Source organism: Castor canadensis, chromosome 8, assembly GCF_047511655.1.
Source record: "Castor canadensis chromosome 8, mCasCan1.hap1v2, whole genome shotgun sequence".
NCBI lineage: Eukaryota > Metazoa > Chordata > Mammalia > Rodentia > Castoridae > Castor > Castor canadensis.
Genome location: NC_133393.1, coordinates 140,481,361 through 140,494,465, shown reverse-complemented (window position 1 = coordinate 140,494,465; position 13,105 = coordinate 140,481,361). Strand labels below are relative to the sequence as shown.

Genomic DNA, 13,105 nt, shown 5'->3' with positions numbered 1-13,105 from the left:
GTGATCAAAATCAAAAAAAAGTGAAAGAAAATTAAAACTATGGAAAATTCTCAGATTCTAAAAGGTAAGCATTAGGTCAAACAAAAACTCGCTCAGCAATAAAACTGAAACGACTCATTTTTAAAAACCTCAAAAATATATATAGTATGTATTATCCTTATATTTAATTAGGACAGTTTTGTTGTATTTGTGAAGCAAATACTTCCCTAGCATTTTAAGTTTGGTGCATATCACCTTTGGCCTTACATAAAACAACCCAATGTCAGAGATTATTTGACTATCCTACATGTATGTCAGCTCTCTACTGGAATACTTTGTTGTACTTTTAAGTAGCTAGAAGTAGAGCCAGACAAGTTTTCCTGTTCCATAACAAATCCTATCTTTTAACATTAGTATAATTTACACATGTGTATATATATATATATATATATATACACCTATTTATGTGTATACATACACATATTTCTGTTTATAAAAGTAATACATTTCAATCTAGGAAAAAATAGGAAGCATTAAAAAAAGAAAGTAAAAATTATCTGTAGCCCCACATCTAACAGTTTACTGTGCATCTGAGTGTGTGAATGTATGTATTATGTATATTATTTACCAAAATTGGGACCATGGAATATGTACTATTACCAGGCTTTTTCACTAAACATTGTATTTTGAACATTTTCCATTCAGCCACTTATTTCTAACTTTGTATCAATTCATTACTAAAGGAGACCCTGAGAACCATTTTTATGAAATTTAGAAGTTTCTCAGCATTTAAAAGCCCACATTCATGTGTAACATGCATCATCACTAGGTCACGTACTTACAGAAAATGGCATTACTACAGCATTCACCTCCACACGACTGATCTTAGTTGCAGGCAGAGCACATGTTTCATCAACTGGAAATTAAACAATTAATCAGTTAAGTCTTATACAGTCACTTAGACATGTTAAAGAACAATTTATAAATATACAAGTATTTAATACTTCTGAACTTTACATTTAAAAATAGTAAAGATGGTAAATTTCTGTGAAAAAAATAGCCAGAGGAAGAATCACAGTAACTAGAAAGATGGACCCTTCCACTCAAGCTAATTCACAAAGTTCATTTTCATAAGAGTTTGATTACTAGGTAGAACTCCAGAGAATGTTTACCAAGGTTGAAATACAACTCCCATTGTAAAAGGATAAGAATTTAGCATAGGCAATAACTTCCCAACTAGAACTCCAACAGTTCAATGATTAAGATATAGACAAATGGGACTGCATGAAACTAAAAAGCTTCTGCTCTACAAAGGAAATGGTCATCAAACTGAAGAGGCAGCCCATAGAATGGGAGAAAACCTTTGCCAGCTATACATCTGATGAGATTAATAACTAGAATATACAGCGAGCTCAAAAAACTAAACTCCCAAAGAATCAATAAACCAATGAAGAAGTGGGCAAATGAACTGAAAATAAATTTTTAAAGGAAGAAGTACAAATAGCCAAAAAACACACGAAGAAATGTTCAACATCCCTGGCCATAAAGGAAATGCAAATGAAAATCACATTAAGATTTCACCTCACTCCTGTTAGAATAGCTATTATCAAGAACACAAACAACAACAAATGTTGGCAATGATGCAGGGGGGAAAAAGGAACCTTCATACACTGTTGGGGGGAATGTAAATTAATAGAACCACTATGGAAAACAGTATGGAGGTTCCTCAAAAAACTAAAAATAGAACTACCAGATGATCCAGCAATAGCACTTCTGGACATATATCCAAAGGAATGTAAATCAGGATATAATAGAGATACTTGCACACCCCTGTCATTGCTATGAAAACAGCCCAGATGCCCTACAACTGATGAATGGATTAAGAAAAAGTGGTATGTATATATGCATGTATGTGTGTGTGTATATACTATGGAGTATTATTCAGCCATAAAGAACAATGAAATTTTGTTGTTCACAGGTAACTGGATAGAACTAGAGAACATCTTGCTAAGTGAAGTAACCCAGGTTCAGAAAGACATATGCCTTCTCTCATATGTAGAAGACAGATCCAAATACAAGCAATGTCATATATACATATATATATATATATACAGAACATGTTTCCAATAGAAGGACTGTTAGAGGAGAAATAGGGGACGAGGGAAAGAAGAGAATGATAGCGTGAATAATACTGAAATACATCTATGTACAAAACACACTGAAAACTGTTGAATAATATAGGTTAGGAAGAAAAGGGTTAGGCAGAGTAATAGAGGGGGTTAGTCCGATTAACGTACAATATATTTACAGGTAAAATACCAAGGAAAACCCCACTGAATAATGAATTGACACTTGAACAATGAAGGACAGGAATGCAAAACAGGTCATATTAAGGGGAGGATAATTGCGGGGTGGGGGAAGATAAAAGAAGAGGGTAAAGGAGGGTGAATATGGTTGAGGTTCTTTCTACACATGTATGAATATGGAACACTGAAATGTGTAGAAGTTATTTTTAGAAGAGGGAGGAGGAACAGGGCGCATAATGGAGGGGATGAACCAAACCAGGGTATAGTGTATACATATATGGAAATGTCACAATGAAACCCCCTGTACAACTATTAAATACTAATAAAAAAGTAATTTACAAAATTAGAAATTAATCAAGTTGAGAGAACTGTCTGTAACTCATCTTTTCTAAGGAAAAAAGTTTGCTGAATTTATTCATGGCAAGGATGGTAGATTCTGATTGCATCTCAGTGTGTGCTAATCCAAATATCTTACGTAAAGCAGCAAGAATATTTCATATATTTTAATTGCAATGCCTTATCTGCTTACATGAGTCAATCCAAGATGAAATGCAATTCCCATCTAATACAGTTAAGTCTGATGATTTTATATACATAAATGGTTCAAAATACAGTATGTGAAACACATTTCAAACCTTCAGATTTGGTACTGAATGCTGTTAGTGAAGTTTCATCTTTAACAAGTGCCCCATTTGTACTGGATGATTCGGTTTTAATGGTCTGCTGGGTTACCATAGTTTGTGTGCTGGAAACAGTACTGGATACTGACGTTTCAGGGACTACTGTTCTTAAGTCCAGGCAACTACTTAGTGCACCTACATGTGCTGAAGTGTGAGGACCTACATTTAAAGGGAGAAGATCAATTATTAGTACAATACTTGGAGAGAATTATTTGTCTTATTTTTTTTATCATGTACTTCTTGGTACTTTCAGTTTTAAAAATCAAAAACATGAGCACTGCAAGTAGTTAGTATGAATTAACTATTAGGCATAAAATGGTCACAAAAAAAGTGCATTATATCCATCATAATGGATGTCCAACTTCTCATCTCCCTCTTTCATTCTAAATACTGAATCGTTCTTCTCTACTGTGTCATAGATCAAACAGCATTGCCTCTCATTTCAGGGGAAAAAAATACAAGTTGTCAGGCATAAATTCCCTCAATTTTCTGCCTTTGCCTGCCCCAAACTAGATTATGGTTTTATGGTCGTGCCCATCCTCCCTGTCTTCTCTTCCATTTCAGAGGCTGAGCTGACCATTCTTTTAAGGAAATTGAGTCTATTTTCCTGTTCTCTTGGTCCCATTTGTTCCCCCATGTTTTGAGACCTTCACCCATTAATCCTTCCTTAAAGGCTTTCAGATTCTTCTCTAGCAGTTTTTGTTTACCAGCCCATAAACGACATCAAATCTCTCAAACAAACATGCATCCTCCTTGACCTGTAAGTGCTTTGCAGTTACTACTCCCCCTCCCAAATTCAGAGCAGTTTCTATTTCCCTGACCTTTCCAAAATCTGGTTTCCAGCACACACTACTCTAAGGAAATGGCTCTGACAAACGTTAATGAGTTCTACAGGATACTTCTCAATGTTCACTTACTTCACCTTTCTGCAATGTTAATAACACTGATCACATACTTCTTTTTGTTTTTTCTTCCACTACTGGATTGAACGCAGGGCCTCTGCTAGGCAAGTGCTCTACCACTTGAGTCATGGCACTATCCCTATACGCTCCTTTTTGAAGCTATTTCTTTCTATAACTTACTCATTCATTCCACAATATCTATCAGACATTATGCTTGTTTCTATAATGGTAAAGCAAAGCAGGCAGGGTTTATGCCTCATGAATTCTCTCATCTGGTAGAGACAAGACATACAAACACAAATAAATAGTCACAAACTGCTGGGCGCTGGTGGATCACACCTGTAATCCTAGCTACTTAGGAGGCAGACATGAGGAGGATCACGGTTCAAAGCCAGCCCAGGCAAATAGATCCACGAGACCCTATCTTGAAAAAGCCCCTCGCAAAAAAGGGCTGGTGGAGTGACTCAAGGTGTAGGCCCTGAGTTCAAATCCCAGTACCACACACACACACACATATACAAAAGTCACAAATTATAATGCCTGCTATAAAGGGGGAACAAAAAAAAACCCAGCAGTTTCTCCTGATCTGTTAAGGGCTCCACTTTCAGTATCTTCAGTTAAGTTTTCTTCTTCAAATGACGCTTTATATTCTAATGTTCCTAAGCTGCCTTTGTTTTTATCCTTTGCATATTTTTCCTGTTGCTTTAAACAACACCTCTCAAATATTTATGATCAGGCACTGTACCAGCTGCTGGGAATCTAGCAGTGAACAAGGAAACAAGGTCCCTGTTATTTAACTTCTGAATTTTATTTCCATCTGAGGATTGCCTCCCAGACCTCTGACCTAAGTATCCAACTGCCTATTAGAAATTTTCATCAGTATGTTCCTCACCTGCCTCCAAGACAGTAAGTTCAAAGGTGAACCTTTTCCCAAATCTGTTCTTGTTTCTATTCTTTTTATCTTAAAGAACAGTATCATCCATTCTGATGTTCAACTAAAAAAACTGGGAGTTACATTCAACTTGCTTTTACTTCTCATACCAACCAGTTGCCAAATTTAATAAATATAACTTTCTAAGACTCTTCAATTATGTATTTTCTCTATTCCATCCTACCTACTGCTTTAGTCTCTATGCACCTCCTAGAGTCCTAAAAGAACACATAGCAAGTTTCTAATCATTTCCCACTATGCTTCTTCCTGATGATGAGGTTACAGAACCCTTTCAGAAAAAGAAAAAAAATCTAAATCATATTGCTTCTTCACTTTGGCAGCTACTTCAATCTGCAGAGAAAAAGTCTAACTCCTGTTAACCTGAGACTAGGTGGTCAATCCATGACACATGAATGTCTGTGATATGTATCACCACTCTGGTTTTATCACTTGTCTAATATTAATCTTATTTAAACTGCCTTACAACCTAGGATTTCTAGTGCATTAAGATTCTGAAATCTCAAAGCTTGTATCTGCTCTCAAAGCATAAACCTCTCTTTGTAAGACAAGCATATAGAAAAACCACTGTAGGAAAAAAATTGAAGTCCAAACCAAGTTTTTATAAAAAAAACCAAACAATTTCCTCCTATCAGGAAAATCAATAAAACAAAGCTCTCTCCTCTTCCACAAGTAATTCAATGATAAAAAAAATCATTGGAAATTATCTTCCTTGAATATTTTTACCTACAATGGACTCATAAAGAAAAATAGAAATGGAAACAATATTCACCTTATTAAATTTGAATCCCTAAAGAACTAAGAAAAGGCTTGCAGAATGGCTCAAGTGGTAAGAGCACCTGCCTTGCAAGCATGAGACCCTGAGTTCAAACCCCAGTGCTGCCAAAAAAAGAATTAAGAGATTTATACCAGCTATAATAATTTTTTCAAACTAAAAATAAAGTTACATATTCCTACATCAGGGATATATCAGAATGAGATTTATAAAACAATTTCAGATATTGAAATCAGAGGCAATGCTTAATATATCTCAAATGGCATGAGAATATTCAAATACGAGCATCACAAAATAGTAAGTTGTCTCATACATGCTAATATATATATATATTAATATACATATATATATATATATAGTCTCATATATGGCTAATCAACAGTTGTCATAACTGAGCCATCTTTCTTAGGATAATCCAGTTACTTGCCAAACAAATATTTACAGATCTGAGTGCTTGGAAAACAGATGTGAACAAGATAGGCAAAAGACCTCCCTAAATAAGTAATTTAAGATAGTTAAAAATGCCAAGAAATGTATGAAACCCATTTTTTTTGTGTGTTCAGTATTTTCTTTTTTCTTTCTTTATTTAAAAAATTTTTTTTAATTTTATTATTCATATGTGCATACAAGGCTTGGGTCATTTCTCCCCCCTGCCCCCACCCCCTCCCTTACCACCCACTCTGCCCCCTCCCTCTCCCCCCTACCCCCTCAATACCCAGCAGAAACTATTTTGCCCTTATTTCTAATTTTGTTGAAGAGAGAGTATAAGCAATAATAGGAAGGAACAAGGGTTTTTGCTGGTTGAGATAAGGATAGCTATACAGGGCATTGACTCACATTGATTTCCTGTGCGTGTGTGTTACCTTCTAGGTTAATTCTTTTTGATCTAACCTTTTCTCTAGTTCCTGGTCCCCTTTTGCTATCGGCCTCAGTTGCTTTTAAGGTATCTGCTTTAGTTTCTCTGCGTTAAGGGCAACTAATGCTAACTAGTTTTTTAGTTGTCTTACCTATCCTCACCCCTCCCTTGTGTGCTCTCGCTTTTATCATGTGCTCAAAGTCCAATCCCATTGTTGTGTTTGCCCTTGATCTGATGTCCACATATGAGGGAGAACATACGATTTTTGGTCTTTTGGGCCAGGCTAACCTCACTCAGAATGATGTTCTCCAATTCCATCCATTTACCAGCGAATGATAACATTTCGTTCTTCTTCATGGCTGCATAAAATTCCATTGTGTATAGATGATACCACATTTTCTTAATCCATTCGACAGTGGTGGGGCATCTTGGCTGTTTCCATAACTTGGCTATTGTGAATAGTGCCACAATAAACATGGGTGTGCAGGTACCTCTGGAGTAACCTGTGTCACAGTCTTTTGGGTATATCCCCAAGAGTGGTATTGCTGGATCAAATGGTAGATCAATGTCTAGCTTTTTAAGTAGCCTCCAAATTTTTTTTCACAGTGGTTGTACTAGTTTACATTCCCACCAACAGTGTAAGAGGGTTCCTTTTTCCCCGCATCCTCGCCAACACCTGTTGTTCGTGGTGTTGCTAATGATGGCTATTCTAACAGGGGTGAGGTGGAATCTTAGTGTGGTTTTAATTTGCATTTCCTTTATTGCTAGAGATAGTGAGCATTTTTTCATGTGTTTTTTGGCCATTTGAATTTCTTCTTTTGAGAAAGTTCTGTTTAGTTTACATGCCCATTTCTATTATTGGTTCATTAGTTTTGGGAGAATTTAGTTTTTTAAGTTCCCTGTATATTCTGGTTATCAGTCCTTTGTCTGATGTATAATTGGCAAATATTTTCTCCCACTCTGTGGGTGTTCTCTTCAGTTTAGAGACCATTTCTTTTGATGAACAGAAGCTTTTTAGTTTTATGAGGTCCCATTTATCTATGCTATCTCTTAGTTGCTGTGCTGCTGGGGTTTCATTGAGAAAGTTCTTACCTATACCTACTAACTCCAGAGTATTTCCTACTCTTTCTTGTATCAACTTAAGAGTTTGGGGTCTGATATTAAGATCCTTGATCCATTTTGAGTTAATCTTGGTATAGGGTGATATACATGGATCTAGTTTCAGTTTTTTGCAGACTGCTAACCAGTTTTCCCAGCAGTTTTTGTTGAAGAGGCTGCTATTTCTCCATCGTATATTTTTAGCTCCTTTGTCAAAGACAAGTTGGTTATAGTTGTTTGGCTTCATATCTGGGTCCTCTATTCTGTTTCACTGGTCTTCATGTCTGTTTTTGTGCCAGTACCATGCTGTTTGTATTGTTATTGCTTTGTAATATAGTTTGAAGTCAGGTATTGTGATACCTCCTGCATTGTTCTTTTGACTGAGTATTATGAAACCCATTAAAATTGTAAAAAGTAATGAGGGGATGGGATAAGAAAGAGTAATGGGGGGAAATTTGACTTAAGTACATTGTATGCACATATGAAAGTATCACAATGAAACCCTCCATACAATTAAAATATGATAATAAAAATAAATAAAAGTGCTAAGAAAACAAAATAAGTAAAGGAATAGTGATGCTGAACACATGTCCAACCTCAAACGTCATATAAGAACTTTCCTCATTTAAGCTCTATACACCAGTCATTACTATTCGGGGAAGTACCTACATCACTAACTAGTTTCAATATGGAGAAATGGATCACAGCTATATAATGTTTACTTTTTCCGTGACTCTAAAATTTCTTACCAACACTATAAAGGTTTAATTTTATTTAAAATGTCATCTTTATACCTTCATTTCTCCTTAGCATATCCACCATACAACTATTATGATTGGAAGCATTAGATGCCAAAGATGAATGTAAAATGGCACTAGAATCTGTCGCTTTGAAATCTGGTTTGGTTTTCACTGATGTTCCTTTCGTGGCTGTATGTTCAGTTTTTGCACTGTTTACTGTATCATTGACCTACAAGAGATAAAATAGTTTATTGTAGCAAGCAATGTTCAATGAAATAGAAACATATGTAAAAAAAACAAGCAAAATAAGTTACAAGTAAATGCTTTTTTAAAGTAAGTTTACCAAAATATAAGACATTTAAAATTATACTCTTAATTTCTACAGAATTGTCCTTTAAATCTTACAATAGTTTTTAAGAAAACAATTTCTTTTCTTATTCTCCATGCTCAAAAGACCAGTTTTTTTGTTTTGTTTTTTTGAGACAGGGTTTTGTTATGTGGCCCGCGCTGGTCTTGAATGCATGATCCTCCTGCCTTCACCACCCAAGTGCTTAGATTAAAGTAGTGCACCACCATACCATCAAAAGACAGTTTTGAAGAGATTAGGAAGGAATGTTGTATTTTGAGGAAAAAAAAAAATCTACCTTTTTATTTTTTGAGACAGAATCTCTCACTGTGTTGTCTAGGCTGGCCTCAAACTGCTGGACTCAAGTGATCTCCTGCCTCAGCCTCACAAGTAGCTAGTACTACAGGCATGCACCACTATGCCTGGCTTAAAAAAATCAAACATTTTTAAGAAGTAGTCAGTATTACCAGTAAATCTTTTATAACACAGGAAAGAACATGAAAGCTAATGAGTTTAACATTCTGGTCAAATTTTTTCAACTGAGTAGTATACAGGCTAAAGATCTAATAACTCCTAAATATAACCTATCAGTTACATAGAACCTTCAAGAATAAATTAGTCACTCGGTATGCCTGAGTTTTCCATATAAAGATCTAATACGTATTCTTTATCATTAAACATTTTGGATGGGAATCTTCCTAATAACATTTTTCCCTGCCTTCTTAAATACACTATGATGAACACATGCAAACTATTTGACAGCTCAAGATATCAATGGGAATCAGTAATTTATAACAATACAAATTGGTCCACTGAACAATAAACTGACCTGGCTTCATTCAAGTATTCCAATATTACATCTTGGTTTTTCTTATCTGTTTTTAATTACTTTTATGACTCCACCTCATAAACTCTTATCACTTCCTGTATCTCTGCGATATTGTCTGCAAATGTCCTGGACTTGCCCTTGGTTGGTGGTGATGGTGCTACTACTGGTAAGTAATGATGACAACTACAACCATATGCCCACTATGTGCCAGGCCCTGCACTACATATTGATAGATTCTGTGTCTCACTTTATCACCACAAGAATTCTGTACGTTGGATAATATCCATTTTGTAGATGAAGAAAAGGAAGCTCAGAGAACTCAAATAGTACACCTACAGTCAGGTAGCCAGTAAGTCGCAGAGCTAAGAATGTGAACCTAGGTTTAATTCATTCCCAAGTCTCCATGTTATAGTGTCTCTAATGTACTCTTTGCCTAAAAGTCAGACAATCTAACTAGATTTATGTAAAATAAGAAATAAGAAATAAATCATTAGATTTTTGGTTAGATTTGGCAGGTCAAATACATGTATTTTAAGAGATTCCTCAAAAAAACCAATTTAAATAACCAGAAAAGAGGACTGGAGGTGTGGCTCAAGTGGTAGAGCTCCTGCTTTGCAAGCATGAAGCGCCAGTCCCACCAAAAACAAAAACAAGCCAAATAATCAGAAAGAAAGTGTGACCTTAGAAGGAATTAGAAATGGGAGAAGAGACAATAGTAGGGAAGATACAAAGCAGAAAAGTCTAGAAGTGAAGCACGTGTGTAGACAGCCACTGACATGCGAACCATCTGTACTACAAGGCCCAGGAAGACATCAGCTCTGTGGAGGCAGAGGTGCAGAGTGCAGGTAAACACCAGAGGGCTGTCATAAGATAGCCTGGATAAGAAGTAGAAGAGCCCAGCTGTGCTATTCCAGTACACAAAGCCACAAAAAAGAGGGGAGAGAAGTAGATTAGTACTCACAAACTGTAGGAGCTCTATACTGTACTCCTTCCTGATAACCCATAACATTTTCTGCATATTAGGACCTGAGTCATGCACAGAGCCCATACCCACACCACCTTCCATGAATAGTCTCTGACATAGACTGCAGTTTTCCAGACAAAAATAACGAATCTTAGTGAGGAGTAAGGGAGGGGAAGGCGGGAAGGGGGGAGAAATGACCCAAACATTGTATGCACATATGAGTAAAATAAAAATTAAAAAAAAAATTAAAAAAATAACAAATCTTCATAAGCTTACTCATTAGCTTCCACAAAGGCTTAAAGCATTTAAAAGAAGAAATAAACTCACACACAGAGGTACTCAATTCAGCCACTGATATTCCTTGGTAAACAAATACACAATAAAAAATATACTTATATATATATGTATTTTAAAGTATTTTTAGAAATTCAAAATAAATGTGTGTAACATTCAAGAATATCACAGTATAGACATGTAAGTGCGAGTCCTAACAGAATTGTCTATGCCACTATATGTAATAAAATAGGCTTCTCTTGGCCAGGGATTCTCGATTTAGGCTATTGTCACAATGGTCTGTGAAATCTCTCTTCTTTGTGTTTGTGTGTGTGTGTGTTGCTGGGGATCAAACCCAGGGCCTCACATATGCTAAACAAGTGATCTACCACTGAGCTACAACCCAGCCATGCTTTAAAAACAAAGCTGCCTGGGCATTTCACAGATTAATGTGATGTACAGCTAGGGTTGAGGACCCTGGCTCTAGAGTAATATGCTAAAAACCTTAATAAAAATTGGGAATAAAACCAATAAGTGTTTTAACTTACGCTGTTAGGAAGGACATTATTACTGCCTTGTCTGTGAGGGTCCATCCTGCCTCCTGTATGAACAAGAAAGTTCAGACTTGACATGTTCTTCATCAGCATCAGTAAAATACAGTATGAACACGTACTTTAAAGTTACATATTAAAGATTTAAAAACGGTATCTTTATCAAAGTTTACTTCTTTTCCTAATAGTTTGCTTAGTAGTTGACTGGGTCAACATGTACTTTTACTTTCCAAGTGCCGGTTTAAAAATACTTTTGAAAAAAGGTGAAATGTTTTGAAAGCCAATTAAAGACATCTCCTGACCTTATTTAATGTAAATTTTAAAGTACATGAAAATGAACGGCAGAAAAAGATTCTATCCCACGCCTCTGAGTTCTGCCAGAATATAACATCATATCATGAAATTTTTAAATTGTTTTTATTGTATTATTGCTGTAGTAGGTGTACATTGTGTCTTTTACAAAAGTGGTTACAACATACCTTACTTAAATTCACCCCCTCCATCATTCTACTTTATTCCTCCTCCCCTACGACTAAAATTTCTTAAACCAAGCCTAATCACAGACTTTCCTGCAGTATATACATTTTTTGATGGTGCTGAGGACTGAACCCAGGTCTCTGCATATGATAAGCAAGCGCTCTACTTCTTGAGCTACACCACCCTCAGTCATTTTTCTGGTGTTGCTTTAGCAGTACTGAGGTTGAGCTCAGGGCCTTGTGCTTGCTAGGTGGGTGTTCTACCACTCGAACTATGCTCCCAGCGCTTTTAGTTTTTGGTTGTGTTTGAAATAAGGTTTCATATTTATGCTGGGGCTGGCCTGGACCACAGTCCTTGTATTTATGCTTCCCACATAGCTGGGATGACAAGCGTGTACCTCTACACCCATTGGTTGAGATGGTCTTGCTAACTTTTTGCTAGGGCTGGCCTCAAATCAGAGATCCTCCTAATCTCTGCCTCCTGAGGTAGGATTATAGGCATGAGTCACTGCACCCGGACTTGCAGTATACTTTTAAAAAGTGTATAAGCAAACATTCTCTAAACATGACTATTATTTTACCTGACATATTTGGTGCTGCTGAAGGATCAGATGATGCAGCTTGGTAAGGCAAGTCTGTATTCAGCTGCAAAAGATAGCCCTCCACTGTAGGCACTTCATCCCACTTGACATGAAAAGAGTTGGTAGTCGCTTTGATCAACTGTACTTGTGATGGGGCTGGTGGTTTCTCTAAAGAACAATATTGATATTATAACAGTTAACTTTCAAATGTATCAATAATTTGCCTACATAGTTTGTGTGGACTGGAGCTTTGGATACATCAGCAATGAGTATTTTATCTGTTTGCCAAGAGAGGGAAAATTTACTCAGATATACATAACTATAGTAGGTTGAACAAAAATAATTTAAGGTTCTGATTTTATTAGTTCCTTATACAAATAAATCTAGAAATGAAACAATCCAGTTCCAAACTACCTAAATTATCTGATTCAGAAAAAAAAGTTTAACCCTAGAAAGGAGGTAACCAAATATTATTTAGTTATAACTACAATATTTTGCCTTCTACAGAAGTTCTAATTGTTTTAGTTTTATGAAATAATTTTCAGCCAACAAATATACATGCTAGAAATACTGATAATGGTAGAAAAGATGGCTTGAATATGATATTTTGGGAAAACATAACTTATCTGAAGCTAATATCCTCTTCTCAAGACTTGCACTACTCAAAACATGTAACCTTGATGTAAAATATCACTGACATTTCCAAAAACAAGTAACATTCATAGAGTCTTGGAGCTGGAAAAAAGAGACTGAGACTCCTTCTATAATATCCTTGTCTTCTTTTTCTTTGTATACTTACC

General features: G+C 35.9%; 1 protein-coding gene across 1 annotated transcript in view; it reads right to left on the bottom strand.

Annotated features, from left to right (window-relative positions):
* Hcfc2 (host cell factor C2) overlaps window positions 1–13,105 on the bottom strand; it is a 93,166-nt gene that overhangs the window by 63,990 nt on the left and 16,071 nt on the right. The window contains exons 8-12 of the mRNA XM_020152449.2: window positions 12,306–12,473; window positions 11,246–11,298; window positions 8,340–8,514; window positions 2,921–3,124; window positions 822–895 (exon numbers count right to left, since the gene is read on the bottom strand). Of these exons, the coding sequence (XP_020008038.2) occupies window positions 822–895; window positions 2,921–3,124; window positions 8,340–8,514; window positions 11,246–11,298; window positions 12,306–12,473 (674 nt within the window). The remainder of the gene's footprint in view (window positions 1–821; window positions 896–2,920; window positions 3,125–8,339; window positions 8,515–11,245; window positions 11,299–12,305; window positions 12,474–13,105) is intronic.